Below are 23,870 nucleotides of genomic sequence, written 5' to 3' on the forward strand. Positions count from 1 at the left end.
CAACTTAATTACACTTATATTTCCCCTTTCCTTCAGCCCATTCCCTCCCCTCAAAATTATCCTGTCACAACCCCCCCCCTCCATCAGGATGTTGCCAGGCTTGTGCCTGGAATAAGCGCAGCTGCTTGGTGAAGAAGGCAGGTACAAAAACCTCAATGATCTGTGAAGAACTAGGCCTTTTCCAGTGTCCTGCAGCAGGCTTCAGCTGTGTATATGGCTACACCAGTGTTAATGTAGATGGGTAAACCCAGAATAAGGTACAGCTGCTCTGAGAATGGCTTGGCATGTTGAAATGGGGCGAAGCTCCATGCTGGGTGAAGATTTGGTGCTTGTACTAATTTTTTTAGCTGTTCAGCATTATAGGAGTTAGGTCACAGAACACTGAAGTCCAGGACAATGCCTACTGCTAAGGTGCTGACCATGTCTAAATAATAGAGAAAGAGGGAGTCTTGGATGGGTGGCAGGAGAAGAAGGGAAGAGCTCTCATCTAGAACTTCAAAAGAAACCAAAAAAGCCTAAATAACTCAAGTGTAGTCCTATACAGGCAGGGAGGAGATAAAATTGCGTTAGGGGATTTAGGCTTTTTCAACAAGGGAAAGGAGAAGGGGAGGAAACTAACTACAGAACAGGTTAAATGTCCCAGGGTGTTATGCAGTGCTTCCTTCTCTATGGATCCATGGTGCAAGGAAGCAGCTCCGACTTCAGCTGTATCTCTTGAGAGGCTCTTGGTGAACTCATTCTGCCTGAGGTCTTCAGGCCTGTGCCATTTATTGGCTAGTACCACCGGACTATGGCAGGAATGGTTCGTCAGGGCACTTGGAGAATTAAAAACCAACCGCATGGCCATTCTTCAATGTACATTCATTGCATTTGAAAACAAGACAAGGAACAAAAAATGGAATGGAGTTCACCATCCTGCGTTTCATCTGCCAGAGATCCAGGCCACAGGAGATTGTTTCCTGCAGCACCTTTGATGGTGGAGTGCAAGGCTTATCCATCCTCTGCTTCTTCTTTACTTACGCAGGCCTGTAGCGGGGGGGGAAAAAGTGAAGGCAGGGCGTCAGTGTGGAGGAAGTATGAAGTTGCTTACTTAGACAACTGAAATGATGTGGAAATAATGAGGACAAAACTTTTTTCCTGTTCTGGGTTTTTAAATATTGACTACAGATGAGAAATAGGATTGAGAGCTTGGAAGTAATGTGGTTAAATAGTCTTCAAGTCTGGAAGGGATGCTATACATATACCTGAATATGCTGCAGTTAGACTAAGGAATAGGTATGAGCCAAAGTGTTAGATCTATGTATCAGCAGCAGTTGGAGCTGCCTAAAATTTGGTTAGGAATTATAAAAGCTAGGGGTCATGTCTAGAATATAGTAGCTTCTTGAGATTGTGTTGACGTGCTTTTTATGTAGATGCAGCAGTATAAGCAGATCTACTTTTGTAGCCAGCAGTAAAGATGAGTGAGTGTTTTCAGCTGAAACGTCACCTCTTAAACATGCAGCTTCAGGTTGGTCAAAACAGTTTGCAAATTCATGTTGATACTCAGCAAATTGTTTGTTTAGGAAAAAGTCTACCTAGAAAGAAAAGCAGAAGCATTTTGTGTTGTGCGGGTTTTTGTCTCTCTCCTCAAAATGGGATTTTTATTTTCCTGTTATAAAAAAAAAAAATAAAAATTTCCTTTGTAAAGTATTCCTGTCATCAAACAAAGTTTGGAGTGGGTGGGGGGAAAAATCCTGAAGGAGTTCCATCCTCTACCTCCTCCAGTGTTTCAGTCTGAATTTTGATTTATTTTTTTTTAAATTGAAGGATGTTATTTGTGCACTTGTACGTGTCAGCTGCTCTATTTAAGAATCTCCTTTCAAGCTCTAAGTGAATGACTGTTACATGGGGTCTAGCCCTTTAATGCTGCATGCTCGCAGCTGCCTATGGCTAGCAGGCAGACTGCACCACAAAAGAATTGATTAGGGAGTATAATAGTGAGCAATCACTAACTGGGGCCTTAGATCATTCAATTAACCAATACTTCCTGTTGCTACCCTGTCAATACAGAATCCTACATCTGATAAAAGTCACAACCTATGCTACCATATGGCCTTTTCCAGTGGTAGATCTAAGGAAAGCCAAGTCAGTGAAATCTGGCTATGCAACTAAAATGAAATTAAAGCTCTTAAGCCATTAATGTAATGTAGTACTTGGGGTGCCAGATCAGTGTTATGGACTGGAGCCTCACAACTGTGCAATTCACTGCTTAGTCTTATAAATACAGTCTTAAAAGGCAGGAAAATCTATTGCTCATCTCTACCTTTTAAAGAGAGGCTACCTCTTGTCATCCAGCAGGTTCTTGATTTAGCACTATATCACGTACAAATTCATGCTTTGAGACTCTTCTGCTTTATAATTGAGACTGCACAGTGCTGCTTTCTGAAACAAATTCAGGGAATGATGTCAAAAGACTGAATGGCTGCAGCAGGTGTGCTGATGATCATGATGATCTGGGCCTCCTCCTGTTTGTCCTGCAGGTACTGAAGGGTACTTGCAGAGAACAGCTTTAGTCAGAAACTTCAGAGCTGTCTTGGTTAACCCTTCCACGGTTACCAGTGCAAGAATGCTTTCTTGCCTCAAATGATGAGAATTCTGTTACTACAAGTGAACAAGAAGAAAAGCAAGCCAGAGCTGATGTCCCATCCTGCGCAGCCTAAGAGGAGACAGTGGTGCAAGCAGGCGTGGCCTGAGTTTGAGCTTTACCTAAGGGAGAGGTATGAGCTCAGCCTTTCCTTCTTCTGAAAATTCATTGGAAAAATTCTCTTTTGGCCTCAGGAGAATAACTTTGGTTTTCAATAAGTGATTTAAAGTCCTTTGGTTAAGTTCTTTGACCCAGAAACTCATGCACTGAAGACTTCAACATATTTTCTGTCAAGATTCTTTAATATATTATTATTAAATAACTAGTGCAGTGCCTTGATTGGTAAGCAGCAGTGAGATTAAGGGTAATTCTATTACACAGTAAAACTTCTGGAACAATGTTTTCATGATAAATTGAGTCTCTTTTACTTAAGCTTGTGACTTGAAATAGTTCCTATCACAACCAATGTGCTTCCCCCAGTCAATGAAATGTAGGACAGAAGCAGTTGTGGAACCTGAAATAGAAATAACTATGTATAGAATATCATTGTTGCTGTGTGAGTGTTGGAGGTGCTAATTAAGATGAAGCACAATTAAATCATGCCTTTGTAAGCAACAGTACGAATCTGTTGGTTGACTTATGTTGTTGTTGGCTTTAAAAAAACCCCAAACAGCTAACCACAAACACACCTGATTTGATAATCTGTGAGGTTTTCCACTAACTGGAAACTTGCACCTGAAGCCAAGGAGGTCAGTAGATTACCATGATAAAGATGGGTGATAACTGGATTATGGTCTGGAAGTACCTATTATCAGTAGTAATTTGGGGATAGTATTTGGAATAGTTTCCTTCTAGTAGGAGGCAAAGGTGTTTAAGAACTCCTTTCAGTGCAGCGGATGGAAGCTGAAGGTCAGAAATGGGGTATACATTTTGAATTCTGAATTTAGCAGCTGATAGCCACTGAAGTAGGCTGCCAAGGAGTACAGTGTTTTCTATTTAATATATTTGAACTATGACAGCATATTTAGAAGTTATCCAATTCATAGGCTGTGTGCTTGATACAGAGGTTGTGGGGGTTGGTCTTGGACTTAAGCTATGCCCATTGGCCTAGGTCAACATCATTGTTCTGTGGGGTCTTTAGATCTGTGAAAATTTATAAATTTGCAGAGATGAAAGAGAGAGACTAGGGAAAAAATGCAAGCCAGGACAAGGGAAGGGGCACATTGGGAGGAGAGGAAAGAGTTTGATCTCATCAGAAAAGGATAGATAAAACTAGAGTAAATAGGATAATGCCATTAGGGAATGAAGAAAAGTGATCCTGTTAAAGAGCTGTGGCAAATGGGGAAGTGCATTATAAGGAGAACTGCTGACAGTAGGGTGATGCTAAAACAAAAGTTCATGGTTGCCGATACTCCAAGTCAGTAGTTGTAGAACAGGTTTGGGTTTGTTCAGCGTTTCCTTTAACAAAAAGTTACAACTAGAAAGCCCATGTTCCTGACCCCTAGCTGTTGTATAAATTTGAACTTGAAAGAAGTTGGATGTATTTTTTGTTCTGCATCTTCTTGAGTAGGATGTAAAAAAAGAAAATGCCTTCAGTCATCATGAAATGATTTTCACATCAGTACAAGGGCATTGGCACTGAGTCCCCCAGACTGCAAAACTCCCTGCCACCATTAGTTGAGAATCAAGTATCCATTTCTCCTCTTACTCCCATTCATACACGTGGAAGAAAGGCAATAGCTAGGCTGAAATAAATAAACAAAAATTGCTATTTGGTGGCTGCTGTGAAATTTATAGAGGGTCACCTTATCTACTGCTCAGCAGCTGTTTTCACCTCCTGTTAGCCAGAAAGAAATATTATATTGTGTTGGCAGAAGCTGTCAATAGATAAGTGATGGTTTGAAGAATGGGACTGAAGAACAACAAAATTATCTGTGTACTTCAGTAGTAGCTTACCATCTTACTGAGACCCTTGTAAGAAAGTTTTACACTACTAGCTTCTGTTCATGTTACTGTCTCCCCATGAAGGAAACTTCATTTATAAGCACTAGCTTCTTTCACAGACAGAATTTGTCATTTTTAGAAAAAAAGCAGCTCAAACGCCTTACAGCAAAAGAGTGATGCTTCTTTAGCACTGAAGCAGTTTCTTCAGTAAGCTAGTAAATCAGGGAGCTGCTTAAAGCTCCACAGCTTCTGCAGACTATGGAAAACTCCATCCGTCTGTGACAAAATGAGAGGGAAATCAATATTTAATCTCTTGTAGCATCCCTTCTAATAATGCTATAGAACCCCCAAAGTTACAGGGAATTTTAACTGCTTTGCAAAAATTACTTTTCCTGTTCTTGTGTACAGTGACAAAGTAGGTAGTAAGTCTGTACTACATTAGAGGGGCACATCTATATATCTATTTGTGGGCAGTTTTTCTTTCCTCAGCCCCACTTTTCTCCCCCATCCTCACATCTTTCTTTTTGGCAGGGCTGTCTAGTAATGTTATTCCCCAAAAAACAGCCTCCTTTAGCAGCTGCTTTAAAAAAAGTCTGCATGTTGAACTGCTGCCTTGCAGCTTGATTTAAAGAGTATCAAAAATTCAGATCTTATTGCTGCTTTAAACAGATAATACTGGCCTTTGTGTTTGAGAATCTCATTAAGAACCAGCTTTTAAGTGGACAGCGTGAAAGTGCGATCTTGTGCCTTTAGCAGTGGGGAGGGATTATCAGAGGGCAGAAGCTGGAATTCAACAATGAATCTCTATTAGTGGTATGAGAGGAGCTGCTGTGGACAACTCCTCTTTCTGCTCCATCTCTCAGCTGAACTCTTGGGCTGCTCTACACATAGAAGCTTCTGTTCTTGTAGACAACAATTAAAAAAAAAAAAAAAGAAACCTTAGGAACAAACTTGTGCCATTCTGCATACAAACCATCTAATGCTCATTTTAATTTAATTCACTGGTATGTTAGCTTTGTACCTAACAAGTTCCCTAGAAGTACAAACAGATATAAGGAGACCCTGTACCCAAGACAGAGTCAGATTTTGTGGTGTTACCATGAGAATATTATCAGAAGATGACAGAGGGCCAGTGATCATAACTGCAGTGATGTATGGGTCAGAGTTCAGTTATGACTGTCTGTCCACAGAGCTAAGATACAGGTTAAATAACTAGATGTGGCATAAATTTTACCCCACTTAAAGATATTTCATCGAGGCTCTGCCTGACAGACCACAATTTAACCTCAAGAGCAGGAACCATATTCTGCTATTGCTATGGCTTATGCTCAGCATCCACTGAGGCCAACTCTTCCGTCCTCACAGCTCCTGCTTGGGCACCATTCACTGCTGAAAAGCCTCTCTTTGCTTTCTTCAAGGAAAAGGCATCCAGTAGTTTGTTTACAATAACATCCTGTAGCTGGCCACTCTGCTACCCATTGAGTACCACTGCCATAAGCTGAATATGGCAACACCAGCTTCACCCCGGCAACCTGGGGCTCAGCAGGGGCAGTTTCACCCCTTCTGTTATCCACTTGTTCACTCCTTCCATGCCTGAAAAGCCTGCTGGAGAAATCAATGTGCATGGAGGAAGAAACCCCAAACCTGTGGCACCCTTGAGCCATTAAACTGAGGCATGCATAGCCTCTTAGCACAGGAGATGATACTTACAGGTATGTCTGCTTGAACAAAAGGTTGGTGGGTTTTTCATTGACATGGTAGAGAGGAAATGGATCAAATCCACCAATGAAATCAACTGAAAAAAAATCAGAACTAAAATAAACAAACAAACATGGCCAAAAAGTTGAAAGGAAATTAAAGAAAAAGTTGGTGCATGTCATGGCATAACATAAAAATCAGTGAGAGAACAGAAAAATGATTTTTCAGGTAGGGATTACCTGGTGGAAATGCCTGTCTGTACAGACCTCTTTCTGGGATCTCCTGGGATGGGCAAATGTGCCAAAGAGGAGATTCAGCTAACACAGGACTTAAAGCAGAGCTGACAAGAGACTCCAGAAAAATGAGAGGGCCTCCCTCAGCCTCCTTGGATCTTGCCACCATGCTGTGACTTCACATGAGAACCGAGCTAACAAAGCCTCTGCCATTCAGCGATGTGCTGAAGGAAGTAAGCTGGGGAATGACTCATGAGTGAATGCCAGCAGAGAAGTTGGCAGCACAGCAGTCCCCGTGAAGGTTATATAGTGAAGTGGGAATTTTCTTGCCCCACTTGTCTTTTCTGCAAGACAGACAACAGTGGCTTTAGAAAAGTGCAAATACCTCATTATCTTTGGCTCTGATATTTTTCACGTCCCCTCTGCCAACTCAATTTCTTTTAATTGTATACAAACAAGAACAATGCTTCCCTTCTCTAGTATTCACATAAGGGCAATGTAACTAAACAAGGAAAGTTTTAAATAACAATTCCCTTAGAAACCATAGAAGAATTTTCCAAGTCTCTCTTAGCTCCCCTGAAATTAGGCCAAGTCTATATTACTGAGCTGGCCAGCATAGCCAGGGCAGCAGGGGTATGATGTGGTGTGATTTGTGACTGACCTAGCAGGCCTTGCAAAACCCTGTGAAACAGATCCAGCTTAGGCCGCTTTTTGGTGCCAAGTTAGTGCATTTTCTTTGGAAGTGTGAAAGCCATCCTGTCCAAACGCCATTTGAAAATAACTGTCCAGTCTTATTAACTATATAAATGCCTGTTTATTTTTCTTTCCTGAAGGTGGCACTATTATTTTAAATTTTAGGTAAAGAGTTGGTATTTTTTAGTGAACAGACAACAGAAAAAAATATTTACTAAATATATTGGAAGTGGTAAAAACCCCAATTCTTAGAATATGTTTAGAAACTCAAGGGCAATGTATTCTCACAAATTCCATCTTGATGGGTAGCTTTATGCTGATACTGTGATTTTGAAACAACTGTCAGTAAATAGGTAAAAATCTGTAGAGGTTTGAAGTTAATGGGGGGATAATTCCCAGTAGTTCCAGTGAGACGTGACCTTTTCTCAGCCACTTTTGAAACTCTTTGAGTTTAAGTATTTAAAATCAAGAGAGTCCGCAGTTTTAAAAGGCAGATATTAACTCTATTACCTCAGTTGTGGAATGTCTAAAGTAGAAAACCTTAAAGAATTGCAATTTTCAGTAACAATCTAGGACAAAAGTCCTAACTTCTGAGCACCCAACCATGGAAGCACTGAAATTCCAGGTCACTTAAAAATCTTAACTGTGATTCATTGTTGCAATATATTACAGTGCATTAGCACATCTAAAATATTCTTGCCCACAATTCAGCTTTAGTAGATCCCTACTGCTGTATTTTCTCATGAAAATCACGTTAGCATGAGCTTCCTGATTAATGTGCCTCAGCACTTATAATTACTTCATGCTGCATATCAAAGTAACATTTAAAGGAAACCACAAATAGAAGAGAAAATTAAAACGCAGCTCAAATTTATTCGGGTCACTGGAAGGATCTACCACTGTGAGTGTGAAATATTGATCGTTTGTCACTGTTAATTATTCAAGCTGGCATTTTAACTCCAAGCTGGGAAACTGGAATTTGTTAGTGGAAAAAAAATACATATCCTGAAATTAACAACTCTGCATTTCTAGATAACACTTCCTTCCATGTGGTTGCCTCTCCTTACAGATCCCTCCTATAAAAATGAGCTCTGTCAAGTTACTACTTTACAATATTCAGAACTCTAGCTATTTGGCTAATGAAAGAGCTATAGGGTAATTTAAAAAAATTCACTTGTAATGTAGCACCTTCAATAAGTACACTGCTAAGCTCTAAAGAAATGATCAATAAAGCCAGCAGAATGAGTTCAGCCACACAAGAAGGAACAGAAAAACATGGGGACAGGTCAGATAAGCAATGCATCTCATCTCGCTCCTGTGAAACCAAAATTCTTCACGTACTTTTGAATATTCAGTTCAAAGCAGTTGTTTTTCAGCTGCTCTTTAAAACCACAAAGCTACTTGCACAAACCTAGTGAATGTCTTACAGAAGTGATACTTGGATATGAAGCCTTTGGATCAGATCCTTACCTGCAGTAAACTGGCCTAGACCCAACACATTGCCCAAAGAAATCAGACTTCACATTTATTTGTCTCCTATGCATTCATTCTTTTGTTTGTAAAAGTATTGGTCTCAAAGGGAGTTTTAGAAGTGCAAAATAATCCAGGATCAGGTTATGGATATCTGCATAAATCCTACAGGCCCAAGTGATCCCTCTGAGTCTTTGCTCTTCTCTGACATGTCCTAGTGACTGCCTGACACTTTTAAGAGATTTGCATACCAAACACAATGGAGTCAGCTCATTCCTCCTCCTCAAATACAGTACTGCCTTTGCTTTTAAATTAAGTGGTCAGGTTGGGTCCTTGGCAAGGAATCTCATGCTCTGCTTCATCCTCAGCTTGTGGCATATGATCCTCGGCAGGTGGCCTGCTTGAGTACTGGGCTGTATTCTTTGTTGTAGGCACTCTTAATTACAATGGTAATCTTTCAGTAACATTATTCTTAAGCTATATAAGCTTAAGAGCACAAGAAGCTGCCCAGTTTCTGTAAAGCTTAGGCTGAACAAGGAGCCAAACACAAGCTTTTCTGTGCTGAAAGCATAGCAGAATTACAGCATCTAACACGTAGTGACATGGGGGGAAAAAACTTCACAGTAAAAATAGTTGATCCTTGAGAGGTAGGTACTGCCATATCACGTGGATGCTGAGATGGAAAGAAGCCTGATGGCAACTCAGTCCTGACAGACAAATATCTGAGAGAGAAATATAATTTAATAAAACCTTTGCCAAGGGATCTGTTGATAAATACTTACAGCTGTCTTCTTCTTCTGTAAAAACACTAACAACGTAACAGGCGTAGACAAAGCCCACCAGCTGGAAAATAGAGAGAATAAATCATTTTAGCATCAGTCTTGTGAGACTGGTCAAAACCCACTTGGCACAACTTCAACAGCCAATATTTACTCTCAGTTTGGCAGCATTGCTGCAATGGTGGAGCCAAGTCATATTTGCTGTAAGGCACGGGGTGCAGGTGTAAGCTTAAGGGAAGACACTGCTGGAAGTACTGCTGGAAGATACTAAACAAAGCTCAAAACTAAAAACTTGCAAGGTCCATCCTCATCTGCAGAGCAGTAGCCTGCTGTTGTTAAAATGATTGGCGAGAACATGGGCTGGCTTTGTTGACACTGAAACTAGCAATGCTATGTTTACTCTCTGTAAGAGGTGATAGGGGTGCAGGAGAGTGCCTTATGTAGCGTTTTTAGACAGATGGCTAGGTACAGGACAGACCCACAGGGGTAGGTTTTATTAACAGAGGCCCAGGGACAGGAGCTGATCAACTCCGTATTCCTGTCATAAGAGTTGTGCAAGGGAAGAGAAAGAAAGAAGTGCAGGAGCTACCAACAAGATGCGTGTAGTTTTTATGCAGATGAGACAGAATCTTAGTTAACCATAAAAATGGTGATGTCCTGGCAACAATGTTCAGAGACACTGAAGTCTTTAGTAACTTAGGCTTGGAGATCAAAAATAATTGGAAAGAAATCCCAGCCTTAGTATAGCTCTATGATTTCTAAGGTTCTTTCTGTCTTTGGAGAGTGAACATTTCTTTGTGGACTAATCAAGCATTGGGCCTGCAAAGTAAATGGGTCAGAGGATGGTGAGAAACAGAATGATAGCAATGGGCTTAATTCAAAAATTGCATAGGTTAGCAGTAAATTGCCAACTCCACGGAACCAGATAGAAGGAAGGAAGGAACAGTAAAATAATAGGGTGCCTCTCAAATAACAGCCATCCTGGCGTGGTGCGGCCCTTGCGTCAACCCGTTGGTCAGAGTAGTCTTTAGAGCAGAAAACTAGAGTAAACATTAAAAAAGCAATTTAAAGTAGCTGGGTGGGGTCCTTAGTTGATAGTTCATAGAAGCTCTAAAGTATCAGAACTGTCTCAATTCAGTTTCAGTAGCAAGTTGTTACTCAGTCTGAATTAAAGAAACAAACTGCTGGTACTACAGGAGTTAAGCATTCTAGATCCCGCAGGGTTTTGCTTTGCCTTCTCCCTGTTAATCAAATATCTTCTCCATCCTTCATTTTACATCTTTATATAACACCCCACTTAGCAAGCTCTTGGCTGACAGTAACTCTATTAGTAAAGTTATTGTGAGACATAATTGTTTTCCACTGTGAACTCAATTCTTTTGAACAGGAGTTAGAATGTAACTTACAGTGACCCACTCTAAGGGAAGACAGAATGATGCATGGTAGGGCTTGAAAAATAGAGTCCATTCATTTTTAATATGACAGAAAAATACATCACCCCAGAAAACAAAAGGCAAGATAATGAGATTTCTACTGGGGAGTTATAAGGCATTTGTGATTTCTCCAGCTCTCCCTGACAACACACGCCTTGTTGGAAGGAAATGGAATGTTTTTGTAGCATCACTAAACCTTGTATTTCCTTTACAATTTTCTGTAATGGTCTGCACAACAAGCCAGCTCTCTCCTTTCCTCTTGGATGAGCCTTATGGAAGCGTGTTCCAGTACCTCAGAGGAGGAGAGGTAGCTCTATGGACTCACTCATTCCCCTGCTGCACATTTTTGAAACCAAGGCTGCGTCATAAGTTTATATGAAGTACAGTGGACATCATGAAGGAAAAAAAAATAAAATATCCTTCTGGGTGTGATGCAATGGCCAATCTGATTTTACCTGCTTTTAGAATGCAGTCTTAAAATGGCCAGTGTGATTTTTTTAAAGGACTATAGTCAGAGCCCAAAATCTTTGATGCTGCCTTCCCCCACAGACTATGCTACCCTAGGCTGTTTGCTTGGAGGGGAAAACCATTAAATGAAGTATCAAAAAACAAAAGGAAAAAAATAGAAGAGCAAATGTAAGAAGAAATGGAAGAGATGGAAGAAGAGGAATGTGAATATGTGTAGGTTCAACTTGTTGCTTTACATTCTGGAACGAGCATTGGTTTGGTCTAAATAGGGAATTTAACCAGTACCAAGTCAGGGCTGAATTTATAGCCCAGCAGCTAACTGGGCTAACTATGCATAGACTGTAGAAATGATCCTTATTCATGGCCAATGCAAAGCACAATTCCACCTGCAAAGAGCACCAGCTGCCTTGAGCTGAGTAAAACCACGAGTGGAACCATTGCTTTTTAAAGGCAGATGGGGAAAAAAAAAAAAAAAAAAAAAAAAAGAAAAAAAAGAAGAAGAAAACAAAGAGAAATCAGTAATCAGAGATTTTTCTCCTTTCCTGTCGCTTGCCCTGTGCTCCCAGAGGAGGTTTTCGGTTCCCCTCGGGGGCGGGGGGCGCGGCCCGGGCGCTGGCCGTGGTGCTGACGGCGCCCCCACGCCGCCGCCCGCAGGCTTGGCTGCGACATCACCAATTAGCGCTCATTAGCTGTACCCCGGTAGCTAACGCCGTTAGCACTGATCGGTGCTCTTGGAAAAACTGCTCCAGCTTGAAGGCGCCCCAGCATTCCACGAGGTGTCTGACCACTCGCCTGCACGCCCCGGTCTCCAATGTAGGTGCGTTTGCGCTCACCCTGGGATCAAATTAGGAGTGTGATCACACATACTCTTTGTACTTGCTCTAGCATTTGTATAGCTTGGCTATCCAGCCTCTTACATTTTACAGGTATAAGGTCAAATCATACCCATTTACATACACACAAATATCCAAGCAGGAAAGGCATCTTGAGTGTATGCCCTGATTCCAAGGAAGCTCTAGGAAGGTTTTTCTTTCCCCAGATTTTCCATCATGCCTCAGAGTAGGAACTTTGGCTTAACAGCCATGCAAATTGGCAGCTCTAAATGCATTCACTGTTATTATAATCTATAATAACACTGTTAGTATACTCTAACATGTACACACAAACCTTATGTGATATCTGTGTCAGGGAACTCCTGGTAGTATTAACAATTAAAATTACTTACACTGCCCAGTTTATGGGCAGAGTGCATGAATGATTATCAGCTAATACAGTTACAGGGAACCTGTTAAACCTCTCAAATCATTCACGGTTCAGAAGCACCAAGCAAGCAGTAAGATTGACTTGGGAAGTTTGTTTTGCACAGAAATTAATGCCTCATAACCCTCAACCATCATTCCTCTCACCCAGCAAGTTTTTGCTTTTATGACTAAGGTGAACTTTTGCATTCAGAAAAACAAACAAACCAATCAAAAGCTAGTGAATTCAGCGAACTTCCCTAAATCTCTAGTTCCAGCTCCACTGGAGTGCAGGGTTTTCTTTTTTATTTCTTGTCTATCCTGGCTTTGTTTGAAAATTACCTGCTTACTGTTGAAAATTTACTTTTTATTGACTTCATAATCCATTCCTTCTTTACATGATTTTCATCAATAAAAATTTGTATGTTTAATGGCACTTCTTAGTCAAAGAAGCTTTGCTAGTCTTTTGACCTGGCCAGAACAGGAGAGTTTCAGTGGCAAGGATGGGAGAGATGCACAATGTAAACATGAATTGCATTTTTATATGGGCTGACTAAAACTGTAATTAAACGTATCACCTCAGGGATTAAATGAACTCCTGGGACTCCCCCTGCCTCACCTTCTGCTTGAATTATGAACGAAATATAGCTACAGGGGAGAAATGCCACTCCTTATTGTCCAGTCCTCTTCACTGGAAGAGTCTGCTAGATTGTGCAATAAGCAGACTCCAAGAGACACCAGTGGTTTCCTTCTAACTGCATCCTTGATTAAGATATGTCAAGCCCCCAAACATCACAAAGTTTTGCAGCAATGAACAGAACAGAAAGCTTCACAAAGGCCAAGAATTTGGAAGTGATTTCACTCTTGCTCAAAGTGCCATCTTGGTTTCTGATTCCAATACAAAAGAAGGTTTTGAGCTCTACTGTCCCAGGGAAATAACAGTAATTCTTAGATCTTTGCAAATCATGTAGGAGAAGTGGAAGAGGAGGGAAACTGTCAGTGATGTAAAATGACACTAAGCTATTGCTTTAATTCCCCAAAGAATGTTCTTGGGCTTTAGCCTCTGCTGGTGTTTCTCTACTTGTTCTGCAAGTGCAGTACGAGCTTCCTCTAGGCTGCAGAAGTATCCAATTAAGCTTTTTATTAGGAACACATGTTGTGGGCAGGTGTGTTTAGTCAGCCTGTCAGACAGCCTGGGAACACACATGCTGCGGAACAAAAGAGGGTGGAGCTGGGATGTCCCAAGCATTCTACAGGCAAATAAATAGAGCAGGAAAAACCAGAAAGAGACAAGTGTGCCCAAAGGGAATGATGAAAATGTAAGTCTGTACATCCCTCTGCCCTTCAGTCATCTGAAGTCAGTTTTTTAATAGTGGGTTGAAAAATGTTCATAAAACAGCAGCATTGAACTAAAGTGCTGGAGCCAGAAAGACTGAATTACAGCAAGATCTTCAGAAAGGGACCAGCTGGCTGGAAGTATGCAAAATGCGTGAAGGATGGGAGGGCAGATTTTAGGAGGTGTTACTGTTGCTTGTGTAAGACCTTAGCTTTAGTCTACATCTGTCCTCATGAAAAGTCTGGGCTCTTCAATTCCTCTCTCAATAGAAAAGCTTGCTATTGTTTTTCCACCACGGAGAATATATGCAGTCTCCTCCTTCAGGGCAGAAGTATTCTAGGTTTCACTTCTAATCAGACCTAATGAAGCATGTATGCTCTCATCAATGCAAAAGGGGGAAAACGAAGAGCGCTCTGCTGCAAGAAAGCCAACAGGCAGCTTGTGAAAGAGCTGTTGTGACCAGATAGCCAGAAAGAGGCAATCAAAATCCTTTGATTCCTTGACCTTCTTTTCTTTGGATGCAATTATGACCACTGAAAATCTAACTTCTGCCAACAGCAAAGCATCTCTTGCGCGTTGCTTCTCACATAACATCTGCTGTCAAGGCTTGCATTGCTGCCTTCCTGGGAACCTTCCAACCTGTCAGTTTGAGTGAAAACAGCAGACAGGCAGGCAACGAGTTCTCTCGGTTGGGCAGACATTTCCAATTTCCATTCCATTCAATGGAGCCTCAGGAAAAGCCTAACCCTCCCCACTCCCAGATCTACCATATGGACAGCCCAGAGCTATGCCAGGTATTTCAGAACCAGAATTCACTTTTCTCCCTGCTGGCTGGCAAGCTGGGGAGACGCAGGATGAATCCGTGCTAAGATAAAAACAAAACAGATTTCTTTTCTTGACAAACTGGTTGCTCTTGCATTTCCCAGTTGGGTTGGTAGGATTAGTTTTGCAGTGACATTTCTATACCATTATAGGCTCTCAGATGTTACAATGAGCATTTTCCTCCAACATGTTCTGTGCTAAAGCACCGAGAAATATTTTCATACTGGGCCCTACAGCTACTCGTATCATGCCTGGTGACTGATATGCCCAAGTTTGATCGCGTTCCAGATTAAAGGAGTTGCTTTGCCTTCAAGGAGTACAGACAAGCTGTGAGCAAAAGCAGACTGAGACCTTATGTATCTTCAAATGTATGCCCAGGAGCAGGATAATATAGTCAGCAGGAGTCAAGATGACAGGCAACACTGTGCTCACCATATGGGTTCAGGTTTGCTTTCCCTCTCCTTTGGCATGCAAGATTGATTTCAGTGAGCCTTACCCCAAGTACACAATATGGTGCACTACAGCTTCTCAATAGTCTCAAGGAACTGGTATTTCTAGAAAAGAACCAAAATGTCCACAGCTGGCTACTGCATCGTTAAAGACTATAGATTTCACACTACCATATCTGGAACAAAAAAAACCCAGAATACACACACACACACCCCGCAACCCACAACTTCTAAAATTCATTAGGCAAAGCAAAAAAAGCTACAGAGAGCACAATTTTGCCTGCCCCTTGCTCTTCTTAACAGGGAATGGACTATTCCTGTCTCAAGTGTGCAGCAGACAAGGAGGAAACTAAGTTGTGTTCCTTGCTGCATCCCCTGAGCCTTCAAGTTCCTAGTCATGTTTTCTGTACTATTGATCTGGTCTCCGTGCCTGTCTGCAGCACGGTACCTGCCAGGCGCTCTGGGAAGGACAGCAGCCCATAATAAAATCTGCCTTAAAAGGAGATAAAGAGAACAGAAAGAGATACTGGCAGGTATCAAAGAGTTTGACCCTCAGAAACTGAAAAGGGAGAGAACTGGCTGACTGTTTTCACACAAGGTCTGAGTGGGAAAGTGAAAAGGCTTGCTTTCTGCCTTACCTCAGCAAAGCAGAGAGGAAAAGCTCTATTTCTCCCACGACATGACAAAATTATGTGAGCATTTCAGAACTGGCCTGAGTTACAGGCCTGGGGCTTCAATACTCTACCCTTATTACAGGAGAAGTAGAAGTTTTGTTCACTCTGCGTAGCTCAGCCCATATGGCTTTCTTGCATGCAAGTATTTCAGCCTCATTTCCAGGGTTTAGGATTCAAAAATCCACTGCAACTTAAATCTCAGGAAGGAGGAGAGAGAAAATATTTACCTAAATCCTATTTTATCTTATAGTTCCTGCCTTTATCTCCCCATCTGGCCCTTTGTGGTGTTTTGCAGATGCACAGAGAATATTGTCATGTGCCTCTGGGAAGAAGCAGAGGAGAAAACGCTCCCAGAGACACAGACTCCTATATATCAGTGCGATCACAGCTCAGGGCCATGTGCCTAAGCTAGTAAGCTGCCATAAAACAAAGGTCTATTCCAAACAAACTCAGGACCATTTGTTGGCTGAACCTGTAGCCTGTGGCCCAGGGGCTCGTGCCCACTCAGGCATTTCGGAAGGATGCTAACAGTGACATACTTCTGCACTTTAAAAGTCTGAGATATTCTGACTTCAAAGTTTGCCAGTTGCTTCACTAAACTCAGGAACAGCACCAGCTCAGCAGCAGCAATCCTGTTCCAGCTAAAGCCCTTTATAAAAGACAACAGGGTCTATTTTTCTGGACATATAGGTTTGTCTTTCTCATACACATGCATCGAAACAACTCTCAAGACAGTTTAATGCAGATCATTTTCCCTGAAGGAGAACTAACCAAATATTAACAGCCAGCACACACGCCAGGGAGTCCAGCCAACTCGGCAAACAGGAGCTTCTCTGTCTGCCTCTTTTTTCTGACATGGCAAGAGCAGGGCCTGAGTCTTCCCCCCCCTGCAGTTCACTGGGTCACGCAGATCATCCCAGCTAATAGGAAATGCAGAATCAAGACAGTGGAAAGTTGTCTCAAAACCGTGCAGAGAAGTAATTGGCACTCCAGAACCTTGGAATTTCTGTATTTGTTATCCTTTAAAATCTAATAAGGGCAAGTTACCTTCTTTTTTAAGCCAAAACTGAATGCTGAAATGTGAACATTTCACCAGTCCACGTCCGTTTGTACCTAAAGCCATTAACCACATAGCAACAAACCAAAGCAGATTAGAAAGATGCAGGCTGCTAACTCTAATGCAGCTACAAAATGCGAGAATGCCAATGAAGTAAGGAGGACAATGGACATTTTGTTTCAGTTAATTTCACAGACAAGTGAGAAACAATTAATCAACAGTGAACATTAAGGGCATTGAATTACTGCAGAGTACTTTAAAAAGCCAGTGGAAGACTCCAGTGAGGAAAGAGTTGATGAAAACATATAGTGCATATATCTCAAGTGTCAGCAGAAAGAAAATATGCTGCTTTCTGCTTCCTTAAAGCTTCTTTTATTTTCTGGATATAAGAATCTTCTCCCTTTAATTTCTTCACAACAAATGTGCACATATGTGCTCCAGCACCCATCACGAAGTCATGTATATTAAGAGAAATCCTCCTTCAGAAGGGTCTCTGTCCTTGTCAAAACATGGATTTCTACACCCCAACAGGGACGCAGAATGATTTGTTATTGTACAGTTGCACATGATGCATTACCTCAGGCAAAAGTTTGCTGGTATTCATTTCCAATTCTTTCAAGCAATATTGTTCATAAGAGAGAACAGGAGAGCAAACAAACAAAAAAACAGTCACAGAGGCTTTTGCAATCAGATGATACAAACTGGGGTGGGAAACAGAGGCCAGCCTCTGTGCCTGAAAAAAACTAAACCCAAAACCCAGCATCTCCTCAAGAATCACTACCCTGTGGTGCTCTCAGCAACGCACTTACTGCGATCAGGATCTGGAAGGAGCTGTGCATGACCTCGATGTACCGATACTCCAGAGCACAGCCTATCACAGAGATGTAGGAATGGCTGTCCAGCCCCTTGATGCCAGACATCGAAGCCTCCTTCCTTACACAGCCAGGACCATTTTCACTCCACCACGATTGGTGCCGGGAGATGTTGAACGTCAAGAGTTCACTGTCCTAAAGAGAAAAGTTGCAAAGAAAATTCCATTTACTGTAATGTTGGACATGCTGTCAGATAGAGATCACATTAAGTAATGGAAAACCTAAAGTCTGACATCCCCACCCTCAAAAAATGGTAGTGCAGATCAAAACATGTTGGCTTTATATTCCTTATCCTTATTAAAAAGTATTTCACAGGCAGGCTTCTGTGGTGGGAACCACTTCTGAGGCAGTTTTGCAGGATTGCAACAAACCTATTGCACCATTGTGTAGTATATTTTGGAAGTAGGTCTGGGCAGCTTTTAAATTAGAAATACAGTTTCTAGGCTGCAGACCCAAGAACACTCTGCTAGAAGGGTCTTCTCTGGGTGCAGGAACCACAAGTTTTGGGCTTGGGAGGATTAACCTTGCAAAACTAGAAGAAAAAGGTAAACAAGGCAGCACTTAGCATCCTGTCACAGCATCACGTGCTATGGGTGTGCTCTTTCCAGCGCAGGCATCAACACATAGAACTGAAAAACATGAACCTCATAACCCCAAAGTGAGTTTCAAAACCCAACAGATCTTTCTCTGTTCCTAGCTTTTAAGACATTGAACAAATTCCTGTACCATTTCTGTCTGATTTCCTTCCACACTCTTCACACATGGTGCTTCCACATCTTCTGTTGACCTTAGTGACATACTATCAGCCTCAGGTCAGATCACCCAGCTGAGCTGACCTCACAGTGATGATTGCAGCTTCTTGCAAGCACTTCCCAGCAATTCCTTATCATCTGTACCCCAAGATGCGCTTTTTGTTTTGCTTTTCTCATCTTTGCTAGTTCAATAATTTAAACCATGCTGTTGTCAGGGTTACATAGTGAAATGCCACACAAGTAGTGCAGGAGTTTGGTATGCAACCAGGTGCTCATTTAAAAATGACAACACTTTTCTCACACTTGAGAAAAGTGTGGTAGTCATTGGTGTACCTGGGAGAGCTTTGGGATTCTGAGCTTACAGGACATGGCAGAGCCCTCCCTGCAGACAGTAAAAGACAATCTCAGAACTGGCTAAGTAGATCAGCTGTGTCACTTCACGGGTGAGTGCTAAGTGCTGGACACTTTGATGCAGGATCAACGACCGCTTTTGACCACAAAACAAGGGGAGGGGTTAGAAATTTTCTTCAGAAGACTACAAAATTCTCAGGCAGAGAATCTACGTGTTTTTACACAGTAGAAATGGGTACTGGATATACACACCCCACCTAACCACTACTAAAAGTTGTAGCACCTATCCTTTTACTACTTCACACTGCTCATGCCAGAGTCCTACACGGTCCCTGTAGGAAAGAAGCGGCTCCCAGAACAGCAGCAGTCAGAGCTTGGGGTATTCACACTTCCTCACATGGGGAACCTCACGTGGCAGCTCCTTTGCCTCAGTTCCTTGTGGAGTCAAGAGGGAAAAAGAGATTCAGAGAAACTAATCCAGGCTCCTGCTCTGAATTACCCTCCGGAGAGAGACTTGTCTCCGCAGCCAATGTGGGGAGCCTAGCCAGGCAGCCCTGCAGATATACTTTTCTGTGTCCAGGTTTGTTGTATCCAGGGGCAAACTTGAGTTACAAGGGCAGAAAGTTTGGATGCCAGCCAGATAACCTGTGAGTAGAAACCAACTGTCACGCTAGGCACGTTGTGTAGGTACCCTCCGCTCCACCACAGATATTCAAAAAGAGTTTGCAGAGCTGTTATTAAAATATGCTGCAGGAAGCACATGTTAAGAAATGTGGACAATTAAGTGAGAAGACAGCTGCCAAACTCTTGACATAATCACCACAACAGATGGGATGTGTTTTACAGTAGATGGAGGAGGGCATAGAGATGAAGTGTGGCACAAGCAGAGAGGCAGCCTGAATACCAAAGACAATAGGGAAAACTCTATTAACAGTTGGGAGTTTAAAGGGAGTTGTCTGCCTTTTAAAAGCAATGGGGAATAATCATTAGATTGGCAGCTCCAGGATAATGCACACAGTGCAAGGTGCCATGCTATCTTCATTTCTAGAGCTAGGTTTCTCTTCCAGCTTCTGAGGTTTTTGGCAGAAGAGCCCTTGGCTTGCTCCCTCTGCTGGGCATTGCTCTTCAGTGGTCCACAGACATCTCGCATATCCACCAAACTGCATCTTTTCTGCAAAGCTTTTCTTTCTCTCGAAGTTTGCATGTTCTGACACACATGGGTCTTTCCAAAGCTTTTCCTCCTGGCAACATCCAGCCCTCCAAGCTGCTGTGCTCTTCTCCCTCTCACAAGCCACTCACTACTTTGGTTAGGGAAGGAAAAAAAAATCATTTTTTTTTTTTTTTTTTTTTTAAAAAAGACTCAATTCTTGTTTCTTTGCCTGGGGCTTCCCCCAATTAGCACAGAAACAAAGCTGTTCCACAGGGCACCACAGGATCTACTCTTAACCTCAGCCCCCAGGGCTTCCCTCTCCCAGCTCACAGATGGTGCCTTCCCAAACCTTCTGCCTCACTGATGCAAAGAGCCCCTTTGGTGCCTTCTCGGCTCCGTAGAGGCGTCTATGTGTGTTTGGCAAAGTAAGAAACAGACTGCTTTCCTTCTTGAAGCTCCTTTATGGAATTGGCTCTGGCTTAACTTTGCTGCAGAAGCTGAACTTGCTTGTGAATTAAGCCTGAAAAAGCAGAACAAGTGCTGGGCTGGAGGTGGGCAGGTGGAGGAACAGTAGGTCCTAACCAGCACTCACTGCTTTTTGCCTACAATCACACTCCAGCTCTGTGCAACAACAACACAAAAAATTATACTTCAGTCAAGAACAGATTGGAAAAACTGAGCACATTTGGATTCTGAAAGCACCACGATGACTCACAGACGAGCCATCCATCTCTCAGATGTAAAATGAATACTGATTGCACACAGGGATTGTGGATGCCCTCGCATTCACAGAGACACCTTTCTGAACGAGCATCTGCCTAGAGCGTTGCAGGGCACAAGGGCAGCATGAATGGAAGGGTCTCAATGTGCCAAGCAATGCCATTCCTTTGCTTGTTTCCCCAGCTGCACGTCCTCACTGGATACCTGTGCTGGTGGGGCACAATAAAAGAGCATTGAAGAAAATCACTTATTTGACCTCCAGTTACTCAGTGCTTGCTGGGAGACTGGGAAAACAATCCCAGGATGTCTCCTGCAGTTTGCCAGCTTCATTTGCAAGGAGGTGGTCAAAAAGAAATGAAACTACAAAATGGGAACAGCACACTGAAATAAAGAGAAAAGAACCAGCTGCAAGAAAGTTGAGGGAACAGCTGTTTCCCAAAACCTTTCTGCAAGACATTTGAAGTCTAAACACACTGAAATACTCCCAAACGTGGTAAGCAGGTTGGAAGATGTTAATCAGTCCCAGAAGTGAGCAAGCCCTGCTGTAAGGGGAGAAGGATGTGTGTGTAACTGCACTCCCCCTTGTTTCTTGACAGGCTGTGATGTGAAGGGCTATTGCTTCCTCTTTAACCTTCAGTCTGAAATATGAGCAAAGAGTGATATGAGGTCCTTTACAGGAGCATGTTGAAGGCCAGCCAAAAAAAAAAAAAAATACCGCATATTGCTCTGAACTGTTGTAGCATCTGGTTGCCATCCATTTGCCATCCATGTGAGAAGGAGGACAACAGCACTAAAACTGTAGTACCTACATTTTACAGAGTCTATTTTCCACTCCCAGCCTCTCCCCACTGTGTCCCACAGGAAAACTCACACCTATCTCTGACACCCACAGAGCCAGCTGCATTCCTTTTCTAAAATAGTTTTCTGAAATTATTTTCTATGGGACACTATCAAAGATTATTTTATTTCTTGTTGTTAACAGCTTCTGAACCACCTCTCTCTGACTTCCCTTAATTATCAGGCAAGCCAGCACTACGATGTTTCTGGAACAAATTGAACCCTGTATGGGAGCCCTCAGAGCTTGACAGCAGAGACATTTTAAATCTTTTCAGTTGGAAACATTTCTTACCAGAATATGAAATACCATGTTTATTTTTTAGTCATGTTTGCTGAATAGCTCTATCACCCTGAGACAACAGAGAAGCACTTTCATTGTCTCTCAGCAGGCTTGTTGACAGTGCCACAGCATTTAAAGTCCAAATCTCAGGCTTCCAGTTTCCAAATTTATATGGAGTTGAGGGACAGTTGTAATTACACATGCATTTATTCATCATAGTATTTTCTCCAGGTACAAAGTCATCCCAAGATGCTGTCCAGATTCTCTGGAATACAAATAGCCCCCCGTCTGACTAATAAGAGCTGCTTCCATTTCAAGAGGAGATTCTGACCACCACCACAGCTTTGGATTCAGATCAAAGCACTGGGTAGGCAAGAGGGAATATAAAGGAAAGGTAAAAAAAAATATAAAAATTCACCATTCCAAGATGAGTAATTCCAGAGGGAGAAGACAAAGGGATACATTGAAATACACAACACCAGTTCCTCAGACCTCTCTGAACACTTCTTAAGTACATGGTGAAGAGTCAGTCAGCATGGCAGCTGGACAGACAGATGCTCATATGTCTTAACAGCAGGATTTTAATAATTAACTCAGACTGGGGGCTTGCAGAAGGGACTGTGTTTCACACTCGAGTAGACAGGGAGAAGCTTAACATGTTATTTCAAGCACAGCCTAGAAACTTCAGAGATAGCTCCCAACAATTCTCCTAACCAAATGGCCAGATGGACAAGAAAAGAGGGAGATGGAACAGGAACAGACCAGAGGAGGATGAAGAGCAATCTGGAAGTTCGGCTGTGAGCCCCACCACAGAGCAGTGGTACAACATTTTCAGAGGCTGCATTTCCTCCAGATGCTGCAAGTGTGCTCGGAAGTATGAACAGAGTAAGTTAGCGCTGCAGTGCTGCCAAAAGCCACTCAGAAACACATCACCATTTCACTGCCATGCTGAAAAGCAACCCTTCAAATCCAGATTGCTGTATCTCTTGCCTGCTCATTGCCAAAGCACTTGCAGGAAAGCTGGCACAGGCTACATCTTAGGGAGGCCCTTGCAGCAACAAGGGAAGTGCTTGCTTAGACACTTAGGCTGATCCATTTGTGTCTGGGCACCTAAGGAAGTTCTGCTGTGCCATATTTCACACTTTTATTCCTACTAGGAAAAGATTGCAAGATAAAAGAAAAAACACCTGTCAGAATAGAAAGATAGAAATCAGGTCAGTTTAGCTCTTCCAAGAAGTAGAGACTAGATTCACAGAGCAGGAAGGAACATTATCCTTTTCAATAAAAATAACTCAGGGTAGTTACAATAATAAGTTACATATTACAATAATAAGTAGTTTAACTACCCTGAGCAGGGCTAACCAGAGCGGCTATTCTCAGGGTTTCCATGGCCAGGGGAGAGGAAGCACAGCTGGAGGAACCTGGAGGATAAAGCAGCACTTCGGGAAATGCTTTGAAAGACAGGAGGAAAGAGAGGGTGAGAAGTGATGGGCAGACAACCCAACAGAGGAAAGAGGCAGTGGAGAAGTGATTGCTTGGTAAAGGAAAGCAAACAGCTAGCCCCCAAACTGCAGGTCAACAACCACACACCTACCAGCCTATATAAACTGCCGTCAGTAGAATAACGGAGATATAGTCTCTTAACCCCTTTGCCCAGTTGTTTATTGACTGACATGGGACCTTACCTCAACAACCCCACGGCCTTGGTGCCCCTGGTTTCTGTTTATTAGATCAGTCAGGCACCCAAAGCAAGGGGGGGCACAAGAATAAGTGTCCCTGCTCACCTCAGCCCTGTAATGCTCAGCACTTTTTTGCTCGCATCCTATACTCCCTCACCACTGTGCAATCAGATCTAGGCACCAGAGCACAAAGAATTATTTGCAGTAAGCGCACATAACTTTTTCCTCATTTTTTTTTTTCAGTTCTCCAGGCTCTTCCTAAACTTGTTACAGCAGAAACACTTGAATCCTTTCTCACCCCACCTGAATTAT

The 23,870-nt window shown here is 42.3% G+C and overlaps 1 protein-coding gene across 2 annotated transcripts in view; it reads right to left on the bottom strand.

The window, feature by feature from the left end:
• Nucleotides 1-842: 842 nt before the first annotated feature.
• NKAIN4 (sodium/potassium transporting ATPase interacting 4) overlaps nucleotides 843-23,870 on the bottom strand; it is a 52,067-nt gene continuing 29,039 nt past the window's right edge. The window contains exons 4-7 of one of the 2 annotated variants that reach the window (XM_056354687.1): nucleotides 17,727-17,924; nucleotides 9,444-9,504; nucleotides 6,278-6,362; nucleotides 843-1,026 (exon numbers count right to left, since the gene is read on the bottom strand). In XM_056354687.1, coding sequence (XP_056210662.1) covers nucleotides 1,017-1,026; nucleotides 6,278-6,362; nucleotides 9,444-9,504; nucleotides 17,727-17,924 — 354 coding nt within the window. In that variant the 3' untranslated portion in view covers nucleotides 843-1,016. The remainder of the gene's footprint in view (nucleotides 1,027-6,277; nucleotides 6,363-9,443; nucleotides 9,505-17,726; nucleotides 17,925-23,870) is intronic. The other variant, XM_056354688.1, reaches the window with a different exon arrangement.

This window comes from Falco biarmicus, chromosome 10 (genome assembly GCF_023638135.1).
Source record: "Falco biarmicus isolate bFalBia1 chromosome 10, bFalBia1.pri, whole genome shotgun sequence".
In the NCBI taxonomy this organism is placed as follows: domain Eukaryota; kingdom Metazoa; phylum Chordata; class Aves; order Falconiformes; family Falconidae; genus Falco; species Falco biarmicus.